This window comes from Podarcis erhardii (assembly GCF_964252035.2).
Source record: "Podarcis erhardii genome assembly, chromosome: 16".
Taxonomy (NCBI): domain Eukaryota; kingdom Metazoa; phylum Chordata; class Lepidosauria; order Squamata; family Lacertidae; genus Podarcis; species Podarcis erhardii.
Window position 1 is genome coordinate 9,337,400 of NC_138514.1, and position 17,063 is coordinate 9,354,462.

At 46.6% G+C, this 17,063-nt stretch overlaps 1 protein-coding gene across 1 annotated transcript in view; it reads left to right on the top strand.

Moving 5' to 3' along the window:
* ADGRA2 (adhesion G protein-coupled receptor A2) overlaps positions 1-17,063 on the top strand; it is a 118,616-nt gene that overhangs the window by 84,642 nt on the left and 16,911 nt on the right. Inside the window, exons 3-8 of the mRNA XM_081843261.1 lie at positions 1,224-1,295; positions 3,219-3,290; positions 5,612-5,683; positions 7,192-7,355; positions 9,913-10,126; positions 13,689-13,853. Coding sequence (XP_081699387.1) covers positions 1,224-1,295; positions 3,219-3,290; positions 5,612-5,683; positions 7,192-7,355; positions 9,913-10,126; positions 13,689-13,853 — 759 coding nt within the window. The remainder of the gene's footprint in view (positions 1-1,223; positions 1,296-3,218; positions 3,291-5,611; positions 5,684-7,191; positions 7,356-9,912; positions 10,127-13,688; positions 13,854-17,063) is intronic.

Consider the following 17,063-nt stretch of genomic DNA (forward strand, 5'->3'; position numbering starts at 1 on the left):
ATCCAACGCTAGTCCTACCCAAAATAATCCTAATTATATGAATATACATGGCTAACTTAGGCCCGTCGTTTTCAACAAGTCTACTATGAGTACAGCTTGGCTGGATATGGCCCAAATTTTCCAGTGTTTGTAGAACCTGAGATATGTGGCAAAATGTACTGGCACCATTCTTCTGATTAATTTGTGGGAAACTGGCTTGCTACCTCCACCATTTTCAGTGTTTTATTTTGCTCATCCACCCACCTCCCCCCCCCCCAAAAAAAAAAATATCACACACATATGAATGAGACAGGCAGACAGAGATGCTACTGACCTTAAAGGGAGATTAGATAAATTCATGACTGATAAACTATCAATGGCTACTAGTCATTCTGGTTATATGTTACTGCCAGGATCCGAAGCGTCATGATTCTGAATCACCAGTTGCAGGGGAAGAACAGCACGTTCTTGTGTCCTCCTCCTGAGTAACCCATAGGCATCTTGGGCTTCTGTGTGATACATGCTGCTAAGCTGCACAAGAACTTTGGTCTGAACCAACAGGGCTCTCCTTAATTTTTTTAAAAAAATAGTTGCTGTTTGTCATGGGCCAGGAGGGGGAGCACTTCAAAGATTGAATTCATTCATTCATTCATTCAAAAATGCAGTTGTCATCTCCCCTTTTTGCCAGGAAAAATAAAAAGTGAAAGAAACAAAATCACAAACCATGGCACTGTAGACATAGCAAACAAGAGACAACCACCCGCTGGAAGGGGGGAGGGGAAGTTATATGGGCTTTAATCTGTAATAATTGTTTTTAAAACCACTTGGTTGATTAGAATGGCTAGATATATGTATATACAGAAAATGTTGGCATAGCCTGTGGAGACTGGTCCGTTTGGGTGAATGGCCCCCCCAGCCTAAGTCTGCCAGACTCCGTCTGCCTGCCTTCTTAAGCCAGACCAAGAGGGGCCTGGCTGCCAGCTTCCTCCTCAATTTCAGTTTTGCCCTTTTAGGAAAGGGAGAAGGATGGGGACAAAACGTGAGTTAGTTGGCTCCTCCTGTCATTGGTTCCAGCTCTGCCTACTGTTGGCTTCCTTGCTTTCTGGTCCACCACTGGGCACAGCCTGGTTGCAGTGATACGGAGTGAGGAATTTCACCCAGTCCTCAGTAAGAATGTGCCCATCGGGAACATGGCACTCAGATCCTTCCTAACACCTTTTTGTGGCTTCCTCCTTTTTTTCCAGAGACCTGAAGAACAACTTGATTAGCATCATCCAACCTGGAGCTTTTCTAGGCCTCTCGGACCTGAAGCGTTTGTAAGTATCACTCTCAAAGCCCCCCCCCCAACTCCAGAGCAGCCCATTAGTTTTTCCTAATGTTCAGCTGAAACTGCCTCTTGGAATTTAAGCCCCTTAGATCCAATCTTGCCTTTTGGGTCAGCAGAGAACAAACCTTTGCCCTCCCCACGTGATCTTCAATGTGTGTACAATCAAATATATCTGTACACGTGTACAGTTTTTCTCATGCCACATGCTGATGGGCACATTCCTTTATCAGTGGGCACAGTAGTTGAGCTGTGCCAATGAACAATGGTATACTGTTTCACACAAACAGTTGCACATGTGTAGAGACAACTTGTACCTGAGTTCAGTGTGATGCGTGAACAAGCCTTTCGTGGCAACCATTTGTGTATTTGAAGAATGTTACCATGCTTTCCCCCCCCCTCCAGTCTTCTCTCCTCCATTACTTCCTTCAAACTCTTGAGATTAGATTTATCCCTTTAAAGCATTTAAAGTATTTATTTATATAAAGTATATCAAAAAGTATTTACCGTATTTTTCGTCCCATAGGGCGCACCGGCCCACAGGACGCACCTAGTTTTTTGGGGGGAATAAAGGGGGGAAATTCCATTATTTCCCCCCCAAAAAACCAGGTCGGGGTTTGTCTACCTGTTCTGTCACTGGAGACTATGGCAGGGAGGGAGAAAGTAGATGTCAAAGGGCTGTTCTCTCCCACCCTTGGCCATCTCTGGCATGGCCCCTGCCTTCCATTCAATTATCATTTCACCGCCATGAATTGCCATGGTAGATCTCCTCCTACAGTATCTGCTGCTGCCAACATCACTCTGACCATCCAGTGAGTTCCCAACTAGAATCTCAATTCATGCTAGCACACAAGAACAAATCGTTCTAGTTTTATTCCTGTACACAGCGTTCCAACTACATGAGCGCCACCCCCAATGTCTCCACCTGGTTTCCCAAATATGGGGAGGCTTATAAGCCCCTTTGTGAGAAGAGTGAGTGAGGACAGCACACCCAGGTGTAGAGGCTGGCATCTGCAGCCCCACACCCTCCAGCGGTCAGGGTGTGGGACTGTTCAGGAATGGCTCCTGAAGAGACCTAGATTCTCATGCTCAACAAAATCCACCTCCAGTGACATCATTTCTCACACCCTCTCCATGTTGCTAAGCAGTAAAGGGACCCCTGACCATTAGGTCCAGTCGTGACCGACTCTGGGGTTGCGGCGCTCATCTCACTTTATTGGCCGAGGGAGCCAGCATACAGCTTCTGGGTCATGTGGCCAGCATGACTAAGCCACTTCTGGCGAACCAGTGCAGCGCATGGAAACACGGTTTACCTTCCTGCCAGAGCTGTACCTATTTATCTACTTACCTATTTATCTACTTGCACTTTGACATCCTTTCAAACTGCTAGGTTGGCAGGAGCAGGGACCGAGCAATGGGAGCTCACCCCGTCATGGGGATTTGAACCGCCAACCTTCTGATCAGCAAGTCCTAGGCTCTGTGGTTTAACCCACAGCACCACCCCCGTCCCTGCTAAGCAGTAGGCATGTCCAAAGTTGGTTTTGGGGACCTAATCTGGCCCACTGGTCGGTTTAATCCTGCCCTTAAAAAAACCTTGACAACTTCAATCCTAAAAAAAGTCAGCAACTTTGATTGGCCCTTTGGTTGGCCCTCATGGCCCTTCACTTCATGAAAACTGACCCTCTTTGAAGAAAGTTTGGACACCACTGAAAAAAGCAGATATCCTGGAGAAGACAGCTTGCAAAACGTCAGGATGACATGGCAGCGGCTGCTATTTGCCCATGGACTACTCATTGAGCCATCATGCCCCTTTTAGTTTGACCTCGGGGTCCTGTGGGCTGCATTTCTTCCTGGCATTCCCCGTGGCTTCCACAGTCCTCTCACGGCTCTTTTGCCTCCTCTGATTATTCAACAGGGACCTCTCCAACAACCGCATTGGGTGTCTCAGCTCCGGCATCTTCCAGGGATTGGTCAGCCTCATCCGCTTGTGAGTATTCGTGGTGGGGGCGTCCTTTGGCCCAAAGTCTTCCGCATTTGTGTTAGTGACTGAATCTTTGCTCAGCAGACCGATTCCTTGGCTGCCAAGCAGAAGTGGCCAACTTCGTGCACTCCAGTTGTTGCTGGACTACAGTGACCATAATCTCTGACCACATATTTTCTAGGTTCGATGAGAGTTGGAGTTCAACAACATCTGGAGGGCACCAAGTTGTCTACCCCTGCTGTCATAGATATACCTCCTGTCCATGCAAGTTGCAAAATGTTGTGCTTTGGTCTTCTGTTATAACTGCTAGCTGCAATGTCTATGTTCTCACTCTGCTGTCGGAGGCAGTGGGTCTAGGAATACGAGTTGCTGGGAATCCCAGGTGGGGTGAGTGCTGCTGTGCTCAGGTCCTGATTCAACAGACATCTGGTTGGTCACTGTGAGAACAAGGATGGTAGACTAGGTGGGCCTTTCGCCTGAACCAACGGGGCTCTTCTTAGGTTCTTGACTCTTTCGTTGCATTGAGCCAGACAACACTGAATTGCTACTTGGCCACAGTGATTCATGCGACGGTCATCTCCAGGCTTGACTACTGTAATTCGCTCTACGCGGGGCTGCCCTTGAAGCTGTCCCAGGAACTCCAGCGGGTGCAGAATGCTGCAGAGACGCTCCTCACAGGGTCTCTGTCATGGGAGCATATTCACCCAGTGCTTTTCCAGCTGCATTGGCTCCCGGTGGAGTACAAGGTCAGATTTAAGGTGCTGCTTTTGACCTTTAAAGCCCTTCACGGCCTAGGACCCTTGTACCTACGGGACCGCCTCTCCCGGTATGCCCCACGGAGAGCCTCAAGGTCCATAAATAACAACACCCTAGTGGTCCCGGACCCTAAGGAAGTTAGATTGGCTTCGACCAGAGCCAGGGCCTTTTCAGCTCTGGCTCCAGCCTGATGGAACGCTCTGCCTCATGAGACCAGGGCCCTGCAGGATCTGATTTCTTTCCGCAGCGCCTGTAAGACAGAGTTGTTCCGCTGGCCTTTGGCTTGGAGCCAATTTGATTCCCTCCCTCCCTCCCTCTCTTTTTTTTTCTTTTCCTTCTCCTCCTGCGATGAGGCTACATTTTAATATTTTAATGTTCCATTATTTTAATGTTGTATTTTATTTTTGTTTTTAAGTTTGTAATCATTCATCTTGTTTTTATTATTGCTTGTAAGCCGCTCTGAGCCCGGCCTTGGCTGGGGAGGGCGGGGTATAAATTAAAAATTATTATTATTATTATTATTATTATTATTATTACTTATGAGGAGGACTTCCTTTCAAAGAGGATGGTGACCAGCAATTCCAAGCTACGGCCCATATGATAAAACACACGTTATGTTCCATTTATTTGTTGCTTGCTGCAAAAATGCCTCAAGCAACTTACTATTATAAAAGCATACATAATGCAAAATTTAGCAAATATATAAAAAATGAATTAAAAAAACATTAATTAACTAGAAGCATTCATCTTGCAATAGCATAAAAAGAACAAATCTTACCCCACCCAACAAAAATGGAACACCAATTCAAGCTTGGATATAATCATACCCTGTGACTCAGTCAAGCCCCAGATGTTTGGGTGAACAGGAATGCATGCACACGAAAGCTCATACCTGCATGCACACGAAAGCTCATACCTGGAACTAACTCAGTTGGTCTTTAAGGTGCTACTGGAAGGATTTTTTTTATTTTGTTTTGACCATGGCAGACCAACACGGCTACCTATCTGTAACAGGAATGCCCTGGTTAGTCAAAACTGATAATGATGGTGGCAGTTTTGGAAGAACATTTCGCAGCCAAGGAGCCACCACTAAAAGGCCCATTCTGATATTGCCATGTTCTGCAGCTCCGTCAGAAAGGGCACATGAAGAAGGGCCTCAGATGATGAACTCAGGGCCTGGCTAGGCTCATGTGGGGAGAAGCAGTCCCTATGGTATTAAGGTCCTTTATAGGTCAAAAACAGCACTTTGAATTGAGTCTGGAAATGAACTGGCGGCCAATGCAGTTGTGCTAGGATTGTTATTATTTGATCAGTCCTATTCCCAGTCCACAATCTGGCCACTAAATTCTGCACTAGCTGCAGTGTCAGAACTGTCTCCAAAGGCAGCCCCACATATAACACATCACAATAATCTAACCTTGAGGTGAGCAGAGCTAGGCTATCCCTTGTCCAGAACATGCAAACACCAACACTGTAACAGAAATCATGTTCCCATCATGCCATCAAGTGAAAGAGCATGCTTGGCCAACTCTGGCCCACTCAAACGACTTGTTCATTCTCTTCTTCCACAGGAATATGTCAGGGAATATTTTCTCCAGCATCCAGAGTGGGGTCTTTGATGAGCTGCTGTCTCTGAAAGTTCTGTGAGTATATCCTCTCCTGCATGTTGAAAGAAGGGGCAGGCAGGGAAGAGGCAACTGAGTTTCGTCTTAAGCCAGCCTTTCTCAACCTGTGGGTCCCCAGATGTTGTTGAACTACAACTCCCATCACCCCTAGCTAGCAAGGCCAGAGCTCAGGGATGATGGGAGTTGTAGTCTAACAACATCTGAGGACCCACAGATTGAGAACCGCTGTTTAAGCAGTCGGTGCTGGGATTGGGTTGAATGTGAGTCATGGCTGGTGCCAGATCATGCTATTTTGCTGTCCTAAGCAGGGTGGGGCTGAGAGGATGAGAGCATCCCCCTTTCCCATGCAAGATGAGGGCATTCCTCTGAACCTCTTGTGGTTGTCTCAGAAGTCACGGGGACATGCTTTCAGCTTCTGCAAGGAGTGGAGCATGGGAGCCTGAACTCATGTGTTTCCTCCACTGTGGTGGACACCTTTTGAACTGTGTTGCCATAGATGGTTGCTCAGTTTTCCTGTGAAGCAGAATCACCCCTATTGATAGTAGAATGGTCAACTGATGGGCGCCTAAACCCATTTTCATAATGGCAATGGAGGCGCTAGCTAGGAGAAAGCAGCACATGTCTAAAATGTTGCGAATACAACACAGGGGGAAGAGAATTCTTCATAACCATTTTATTATAATTACTTAAATATTATGCCACTTAATACCGGAGCTGGCTTCTAAGCAGTTTAGAAAATATAAAAATCTGAAAAACAGAGTAATTGCAACATAAACAACTTACCAGGAGGGAGAGAGACAAGATGGTTCAGCAGCCGATGTGTGGGCACCACTGGCAGTGCCGAGCTTCCTTACTTGCCGTTTCTTAGAGCCATTATCAACTCCAAAGTAGGGAAGGGGTGGGGAGAAATCCATTTAGTTCTCATCTTAATGCATACCTCCACAGTTCACGTTTCACAAACTAATGCACAAGCCAAAACACAGCTTCCCTTCAAGGTTCACACTTATCAAAATTCTGCGATGCAGTTCTCAACCCCCCCCCCCAATGCCCCCAAAAGCATTCATCAAAGAAAAGTGCACACACACATACGCAAATTCTGGTTGGACCAGGTTGGAGTTCTGAAAGCAGAATACAGTGGTACCTCTGGTTGTGAACAGGATCCGTTCCGGAGCCCCATTCACAACCTGAAAGGAACGCAACCCGTGTCTGTGCACGCACGGGTTGCGATTTGCTGCTTCTGCGCATGCGCGTGATGTCATTTTGCGCATCTGCGCGAGCGGCGAAATCCGGAAGTAACCCTTTCCGGTACTTCCGAGTCGCCGCGGGACACAACCTGAAAAGACGTAACCTGAACCGAATGTAACAAGAGGTATGAGTGTATGCTACCCATCCAGTCTTTGAGGTAGAAGAGCTCACTCCACACAGAGCTCTTTATATAGGCCTCCTCTTCTTGTCTTCTACAACCCCTTTCCCCACACAACAATTCTGCTTAATCCCAGCTTGTGGCTCTCTTCCTTCCCTTCCAGTGACTTTGCCACCGAATACCTGACGTGCGACTGCAACATGCACTGGGTCTCAGCCTGGTCCAAAAACCGCTCCGTCCAGATCTCCGACAAGACGCTGTGCATCTACCCTGGCAGCCTGCACGGGAAGCTGCTACGCAACATCCGGGAAAGCCAGATGCGCTGCGGTGAGGCCCCCGGCTGGACGGGCAGGGTGTGTTTATTTACTAGTGGGACCGGCAGGAACCTGTGCAGGGTGGGAGTGGCCCTGTTCCAGCTCGCCAGCCACGCCGTCTTGCAGAACACACCATCCCGATTTCCTTCCGACCCTGAAAACGGGCAGCATCCTGCCATAACAGAGCAAGCTCAGTTCATGCTCAGTCCTTGTTGAGGCACTTTGGGCACCCCTAGGCTTCCTTTTCTAAATAGTATTTTTCTACTTCTCACAAGCATGCTGGTATTCCACCCCACTCCCCTTGTTTCTCAGTAGACCCTGGTTGACTCTGGCTGTTATACACACTGTGTGTGTGGTTTGGGAGCTGCACAGTCAGGGAAAAAACAATATTGTCCAGGGTTGTAAAGACTGCGGAGAGAATAATTGGGTGCACAAATTTGTTGAGGGTTTTTTTAAGACTAATGCCTCGCAAGACGAAAAACTCGCTAGACGAAAGAGTTTTCCGTCTTTTGAGTCATTCCGCAAGACAAATTTCCCTATGGGCTTGCTTCGCAAGACGAAACGTCTTGCGAGTTCTTGCGAGTTTTTTTCCTTTTTCTTAAAGCCGCTAAGCCGCTAATAGCCACTAAGCCGCTAATAGCCATGCTTCGCAAGACGAAAAAACCGCTAGACAAAGAGACTCGCGGAACGGATTATTTTCGTCTTGCGAGGCACCACTGTACAGGGTTATAAAGATTAGGACTAGCCGCCTGAGAAACAGTTTCTATTCAAATGTGATTTTGGTTTTAAACGCAGTGTAAGGTTGTCTTTATAGGAGTATATTGTATTTATTTATGGGGTATCCCAAGCTGGGATAGGTGGGATAGCAGGCTTGTTGGTTTCTGAATGTCTGATGAAGATTTTCAATTTTGTTGTTCTGTATGGGACAATGACAATAAAGGGATGGGGAACCTATGGCCCTTCAGATCGTGTTGGACTACATCTCCCATCATGCCTCATTGCTGAGCATGCTAGCTGGGACAAATGGGAGTTGGAGTCATTACATCTGGAGGATCCATGGTTCCCCATGCCTAGCATACATGAACACACACTTAGCCCCAAGAGGTTTTCAAAGCAGCTTATCAAAGTCCTCACCATAAAAATCATATTCAAGGCCAATATCAGGAACAGAAAAACCATGGGGCACAAATCCCTTGGGCCTCCCTGGTTGCTGTCCCTTTGGCATGAGCTTTTGGTGAATGCCCGAAGCATACTTAGGCTCCCTTGTACCCTTGGCAAGGAGCTGCATTGGCTGCTCCAAAGCTGGCAGAGACCATGAACCAGAAACTCCAGAAGTTTGCTTTCCGTCCCCTTTCATGCTCTTTCAGGGACCAGAGGCATTCAGAGACAGCTGTGTGCCTAGCCCAGCTGGCCACACAGGGCAGGAGTAGCCCGTGGAGCCCATGGGTGGGTGGGCAGGCTCCTAGCCACTGCAAGCCAGCGTGGAGAGGCAAAATTTTTGTGCCCACTTGGGCATTTGGGGGGCGGCAACCTTGCCAACCTCTAGGTATGCCCCGGTGACTGCCTTCCAAACAGCAACTTCTTCTTGGTCCTCTGGGACAAGGGAGTGGGGCTGAGCAGCTGGAAATCTCCCAGCCCTCAATGGAAGCAAGTCTCCACTTCTTGCTGATTTTCGGGGAGGGGGCCGCTTGAAACCTAAGTAGCAAAGTCCCTTGATGTCTGCCTCACAGTATTATGGTGGTAGAAGTGAGGAACATGAATCAGGCCCGACTGTGTGTATTCTGGAACTGAACCGCATGGGCACTGGATTGGGGATTGTGTGGAGAATCCAGCAGCTTGGTAACAACCAGCTTTTTAAAACCCTAGTCCTTCAAACTCTGGGGTATAGCTTTGAAAGCAAGGGGGGGTGCTCAGAGAAGAAGCCCAGAAGTGAGAGCTAAAGAACAGAATTTCCCAATAGACAAATATTTGAGCTGCAGTGCCTACCTTGCTCTCTGAAATATACTTGGAGCTGAGTGTGAATTCCATGCTGTTTATTCAGCTCATAGTAGAAATGAATGAAACTTTCCCCAAAACATCTAGCTATATATACATTATTTACACAATGGGCCCTGCGTGATTGGCTAATTCCGGGCTGCTCCTGTAGGCCAATCAGGTTGCGGATTCACCTCCTCCAGAAGCCTTATTGGCTGCTCCTGCAGGCCAATCAGGTCGCTGATTCATTTCCACCTGGAGCTGGATTGGGTGGCTCCTGTGGACCAATGAGACTGCTGCATTTTGGATTCTATTGATCTAGGATTCAGCTGAGTACATAACACTCTCCATAGCTGACAGAAGCAGAGGGAAATTTGCTCAGTCTATGTAATTATAATTGGTTGCCTAAATGAGCTTTCCTTTATGTAAACTTCTGATTATCACTTTTCCACCTTAAGTGCAAGACATAACTGTGTTAGAGGCACCTGTGTGCAAGTTGGCGTCTTTGCGTGGCAGGGCCTGGGACCGTCTTGGTCTCAGCACCCTTCCCTCCCTGCCTACACAACCTGAGTGGGATCTCGCTCTCCCTCCCGCAGAAGGGACCCCAGAGCTGCACACCCACCTGCTCATCCCCTCCTTACGGCAAGTGGTCTTCCAAGGCGATCGCCTCCCTTTCCAGTGCACAGCCAGCTACCTGGACAACAGCACACACATTTTGTGGTACCACAACCATGCCTTGGTGCAGGGGGATGAACGGAACGGCATCATCCTGGAGGAGAGCCTCGTCCACGACTGCACCTTCATCACAAGGTACGGGGGCTTTGCTGCCTTGGGGAAAGGGAGAAACTTCATGTCTGCACCATACAGTTAAAACACATGGCTTCCCCACAAGCATCATGGGAACTGTAGTTTGTGAAGGGTGCTGGGAATTGCAGCTCTGTTGAGAGGTGAGCTGTAGTTCCCAAAGTTCCTTGGGAAGGATACAGATCAGGACAAATAAGCAGTTCAGGGTTTGACAGGTTGCGTGGAAGTCTAATCCCATCCACGGTTAGACAGGTAACAGGCAAAGATCAAGAGAGAATATTCTAAGATGCAGCACCTCATTTTTTGGGTATCACTCCCCAGGGAGACCCAGGGCCGGATTGAGGTTTGATGAGGCCCTAAGCTACTGAAGGTAATGGGGCCCTTTATATGTCCAGCTGTCCTTCGCCAACAACAAATTGTCGCCGTTTTTTGTGTTGAATATATGCTATATGGTAATTTATGGAGCTAATAGGTATCTAAAGCCATTTGCACATAACAAATAGGAGCCTACACAACACAAAACACTGTTGCTGTATGTAGGTTTTATTTTATTTTTATTTTTATCTTATATTTTGGAAATGTACATCCAGGTTTTTTTCCCCTTAAATTTTTTTGGGGCCCCCAAGAGAGTGGGACCCTAAGCTATAGCTTGTTTAGCTTATACGTAAATCCGGCACTGGGGAGACCCACTTGCTGCCAACATTGTGATCATTTCTGTGCCAGGTAAATCCTTTTTTTATTTTTTTCTTTCTTTTTTTTAACCAAATAAAAAAATCTCACAAGCTTTTCAGAATATTTTGAATCATAGAACTGTAGTGTTGGAAGGGACCCAACGGCTATCTAACCCAACTCCCTGCAACAGAGGAATCACAGCTAACCACACTATTTTAACGTTTTGTTGTTACCAGAAGTGTTTGTCTCTTGCAGCAGACAAAAAACTTTGCCTCTTGCAACAAATACGTTTGCTACAAAAAAGTTTGTCACTTACAACAAAGCAAAAAGCAATCAAAAGGGTTCCTGAGGCACCTGAGAGACTTGCTAACAAATTTATCATGGCATAAACTATCATTATCAGATGCAAGGCTTCATGGGCTTGAATCCATGAAAAGCTGTGCCATAATAAATTTGTTAACCTTTAAGAGGGATGGACAAATCTCTCAGTTCTTCATGTTTCTAACATTCCCAGTCTTAAATTCAGTTCTCCACATTTCCGCAACTATTTGTGACTTTAAAAAAAAAATCCTCGTGGAAATGTGTCAGCATACTAGTGTGAATTTCTCCTAATAAAACATTTTTGTATGTGGTTTTGACTAATTTCAGCAAGCAATACCCCCTAATATCATGCATTTTTGTATGTTATTTTCAATCATATGCTGTATATTAATTTTCATGCATACTTTACCCCAGTATATGCATTTTTTACCGCCTTACTTGACTGGAGAGCTGCATTGAAACATTTGGAGAAGTGCAAGTCTCAAAGGATGGCTGTGTTTTCAATACACACATTTTTTCAGAAAACACAAATACAGTAGTTTTGCCTTTAAATGCAAACTGAACTGAGTTTTTCTCCCATCCCTACTCTTTAAGGAGCTGCAATACATTTTGGCTGAATTTATATGCCATTTTTAATTCCTGTATCTTAATATATTTATTTTCATGTGTCAAGCTGCATTGTTTCAGTTCCATATGCTTTTGTTTAATTGCAGACTAAGTTAGACTGTATTCAGATAGCACTTAATTCTGTTTTCCTGTTGTTTTCTCACCTGATAATTTCCACATTTTATGTGATTTTTCACATGATATAAAAGCCGTTCCTGGAAATCTAGTGGAATCTAGAAGATGTTTAGCACTCATTTCTGTCTTAATTGTTTCCGGGGGGGGGGGGGTGAATCAATTTGCAACCTTGTTAACTTAGAAAATTGTGGGAGTTTCGCATTGTAATTTCACATGACTCAATTTGGGGTGGTATCCCAGCATACAGTTCTTCCCTGCCATTTTACAGTAACTTTAGCATGACATGGCAGCTTATTGATGAAAAAGCTAAATTGGCATGGCATATTGATCAAAAAGCCACTGTTCCAGAATACAACAGGTTCTACAGTGTGAAAGAAACATTAGAAATTTGGACCAAAAGTAGATAGAAAGTTATTCTCCTCCATTTTAGGGGGTGAAACTTAATTTTTGCACATTTCTTCAGTGAGGGGTCTTAAAAATATATATTTCTTTTGAGTGTGAGGAATTCAAATCTGATATCATTCTTGTGATTGGACAACATGTAGCTTGGTAAGTCTATGTTTTGATGAAAAAGCACAGAAACTGATTTCAAAAAACCAAAGAATTTTAATTTTACATTCAGAAAATGTCGGGTAATGCTAACAATGCTAAAAGCAAATAATAAAAAATAATATTAATATATAACTGCAAGTACCTGACAATCATTTTTAATGATTTCTGTGTGATTTTACACACGTTTTACTTATCAAGCAAGGCTAAAGGGACCAACTCCCTTCTCTTGCGGGGGCCCAATTAGTGCCATTGCCTTCCGTTAAGAGTTTGGGTGTAATCCTTGACGCCTCCCTTTCCATGGAGGTGCAAGTTACAGCAACAGCCAAGGCGACATTTTTCCACCTTCGCCGCATCAAGCAGTTGGTCCCTTACCTTTCCCACCCCGACCTGGCCACAGTGATCCATGCAACGGTCATCTCCAGGCTTGACTACTGTAATTGGTTCTCCGTGGGGCTGCCCTTGAAGCTGTCCCAGAAACTCCAGCGGGTGCAGAATGCTGCAGCGAGGCTCCTCACGGGGTCTCTGCCATGGGAGCATATTCACCCAGTGCTTTTCAAGCTGCATGGGCTCCCGGTGGAGTACAGGGTCAGATTTAAGGTGCTGCTTTTGACCTTTAAAGCCCTTCACGGCCTAGGACCCTTGGACCTACGGGACCGTCTCTCCCGGTATGCCCCACGGAGAGCCTCAAGGTCCATAAATAACAACACCCTAGTGGTCCCGGGCCCTAAGGAAGTTAGATTAGCTTCAACCAGAGCCAGGGCCTTTTCAACACTGGCTCCGGCCTGGTGGAACGCTCTGCCTCATGAGACCAGGGCCCGGCAGGATCTGATTTCTTTCCGCAGGGCCTGTAAGACAGAGTTGTTCCGCCTGGCCTTTGGCTTGGAGCCAATTTGATTCCCTCCCTCCCTCTCTTTTTTTTTTCTTTTCCTTTTTTCTTCTTTTCCTTCTCCTCCTGCGATGAGGCTACATTTTAATATTTTAATGTTGTATTTTATTTTTGTTTTTAAGTTTGTAATCATTCATCTTGTTTTTATTATTGCTTGTAAGCCGCTCTGAGCCTGGCCTTGGCTGGGGAGGGCGGGGTATAAATAAATTATTATTATTATTATTATTATTATTATTATTAATTATACTAAGCCTTTTGAATTCCTAAGTCACGTTATAGCTTCTTAGCCCCCCTCATTTTGGGGATTTGAAAGTTGTGAAATCCCTCATACCTGTCTCCTAAAAGCTATCAACCATTCAGTCTCGTATGGTTTCTAAAAGCCCTGTCTGTCCCCAGCGAGCTGATCCTGTCCAACATCCATGTCTCAGCCAGCGGCGATTGGGAGTGCACCATCTCCACTGCTCAGGGCAACGTTAGCAAGAAGGTCGAAATAGTTGTTCTGGAGACGTCAGCGTCATACTGCCCAGCCGAGCGCGTCACCAACAACCGTGGAGACTTCAGGTAGGAGAGTCTATGGGGATCTGGACCAGAGAGGGCCTTGGAAGGACACTGACAAACTGGAACGTGTCCAGAGGAGGGCAACCAAAATGGTCAAAGGCCTGGAAACGATGCCTTATGAGGAACGGCTAAGGGAGCTGGGCATGTTTAGCCTGGAGAAGAGGAGGTTAAGGGGTGATATGATAGCCATGTTCAAATATATAAAAGGATGTCACATAGAGGAGGGAGAAAGGTTGTTTTCTGCTGCTCCAGAGAAGCGGACACGGAGCAATGGTTCCAAACTACAAGAAAAAGGATTCCACCTAAACATTAGGAAGAACTTCCTGACAGTAAGAGCTGTTCGACAGTGGAATTTGCTGCCAAGGAGTGTGGTGGAGTCTCCTTCTTTGGAGGTCTTTAAGCAGAGGCTTGACAACCATATGTCAGGAGTGCTCTGATGATGTTTCCTGCTTGGCAGGGGGTTGGACTCGATGGCCCTTGTGGTCTCTTCCAACTCTATGATTCTATGATTCTATGAATGGCAGGGCCTGAGTTAAGACTTAAGCGAGCCAGGCTGATATGTGCCGGGCCCGGTTCCATGAGACCGTGTGTAAGGAACACCAGCTTCCATTGCTGGTTTCTAGACCTCATAATTGCACAATGGACGAAAGAAGGGGCGCATTAAATCAAATGTGGAGAACTGGTATCTCATCTGGTGTGTTTGCATGGTGGCCGAGGCAACTGCCAGGGCTGATGTGGTCCCAAGTACCATTGCAGTGGAGATCCTTTTTAACTCTATATAATGTAGGGCTATGCAATGAGCCCTGTTTTAGGAAACTTTCGAAAGAAGAATGAAAGTTGTGGCTGAATGACAAACAGACTTACTATTATGATCCCAACCTCTGAAATACCAATCTGGTTCCTAGCAGTATTGCCATTACCTAGAAGCTAGAACCTCGCCCTTCTGTAATGCGCAAGGGGTATTATGGCAGGGTGATTTCCTAGGCTGCAAGCAGGAACTGCTTAAATTAATATTGTTGGGCTTTCTCTCGTCCGCCCTCTCCTGTCTTCCTGGTGGAGTTGCAAGGAAAGCCAGCGTAACAAAAAAATAATAATAGGGTAACTTTAAAAAAGTCTTTGTTTCTTGCTTGATGCATTGGACTTGCTGGGGAAAGGGGGGGGGGTCATTGCTTTGTTTATTTCTTGCTGTGCCAACCACATCAGAAAAGAGCTGGGAATCCCTTCCGCAGAAGCGCAAGAAGCTGCCTCATAGGAGTCAGGCCATTCGGCTATCTATCTCAGTATTGTCTACAGAAACTGGCAGAAGCTCTCAAGGGTTTCTGGCAGGAAGCTCCTGCCTGGGGATAGTGGGGGTTGTATCTGGGACGGTCTGCATTCAAGGCAGCTGCTCTGCCACTTAGCTGCAGCTTTTCCCTACCCATTCCAGTGCTTGCCAGGTGGGCTTCCACAGATGTGCTGGCTGTTGGCAAGGATGGGAGAATTCATTTGCTCTTTGCCATCCCTGCTGCCTCTTGGCCCCGTAGGGTCCCATGTCATCTCCAGCTCCCTTTGAGCGGGAGGGTTCGGCTAGGGGGCAGGCAGCCCTGGGATGCCTGATCCCTGCTCTCCCAGAGCCCCTCTTGCACAGAGGAGAGGGGAGAGAGGGAATGGGCTTGAGGATCTCTCTGGCAACCGGGATCTGGGAATGATTAAGGGTCCGTTGCGAGGGAGGCTGTCCGAGAGAGGCCCGGCTCTGGCAGCGCAGACAGGCTCCAGAAGCAGAGGTGTTGGAATTTCTCTGGCAAGAGAAAAAAGGCTTATGGAGCCCGCTGTAACCTTGGCAGGGTCTTGATGGAATATAAATTACTGCGCAGTCAATGTGGCTTAAATTAACAGCGGGCCTGTCTTCTCTCCCTCCAACCCCCCCCCCATCCCGGCCCCTTCCGCCTCCGCACTCTGCATGAGCAGGATATGGCCTGGGGTTAGAGGCAAGGAAGAGCAGCACCCAAAACCCCTGATCCTTCCAGTGTGTGACACAAATGCAACACCCTAGGAAAGCACAGAAGAGCTTTGCAGCTCTGCAGGCATTTGGAAGGAGTAGGGGAGAGCAGAAGGATTCCCATCCCATTGGAAAACTTGGAAAGAGACTGATTAAATCCCAGAATGGATGAGAAATGGTTTAGATGTCCTCATTGTTTGGTCCTCTCTTGCCTGGGACCAAAAAGAGAGCTTAAAGGACCAAAGCAGATGAGATGACCTGAGATTGCATCCCCTGTCCAGAAATATTGGAGAAGTCCAGCAGGGAGCAGAAATTCCCTCAATTTTCATGTTCTTCGGATGTCAGAAATGTAAATCACGCAAGCCATTATGAGCAGTATTCTCCATTGGAGTTTTTTCCCCAGTCTGGAAACGTTAACGTAAATAACTGTGTTATGTACTGCATTTTTTTCCACGTTTCTCTTCTGTTGACTTTCATTGAAATCAATTACATCACTTTTAGCCATTGCAGATAGGTAGGTGAAGAAGTTTTAGCGGAAGCTGAACTGTAGTGGAAGGCAAACAGAGCTGATTGCAACAAACAGAGGATGAGATACAAGCCACTGCCTCTTTCCATTCCTGCTCCTGCCTCTGGTATTTCCTAATCGAATGGAGCTAACAGGAGGAGACAGAGACCACAGTGATGGTGGAAGAGGGCATAAATATTTTTGCAGCCCACACCTTACATTTAAAGCACACATCAAGCACACTGCTTCCCCCTAAAAAAAATCCTGGGAACAGTAGTTTGCTAAGGGTGCTGGAACTACAGTTCCCATGGTTCTTCAGGAGAAGTCACACACTTCAGGGTTTTGGTGTGTACACAGCCTAGGGTTCTCCTGGGTTGAGCTTGCTTTCAACCGCATATGCCAGTTTTGTTCTGGGGCAATAGGCTGCGAGAACCAAAGGAGGAACTGGGTTTGTCTTTGCAGAGGCAGCCCAAGGGGTGTGCTGTATCATGTCTGCGTCTGGTGTGTGTGGATGGAGCCATGTGACAGCCTTATGCCTTCATCCAGCTGTTCCCGCCGGCATGGGAGGGAGAAGGCATAGGAAGAGTCTTGCAAGCCAGATGTTGAAGCAGCTGAACCAAGCAGAGAGTTCCAGGGAGGCAAATAAATTACTCCATAAAACATTTGGCATCAGACATTTTTTCTTCTCTTTCAAACCCTGTGGTGCAGTATGAAAGTTACCCCCCTCCCA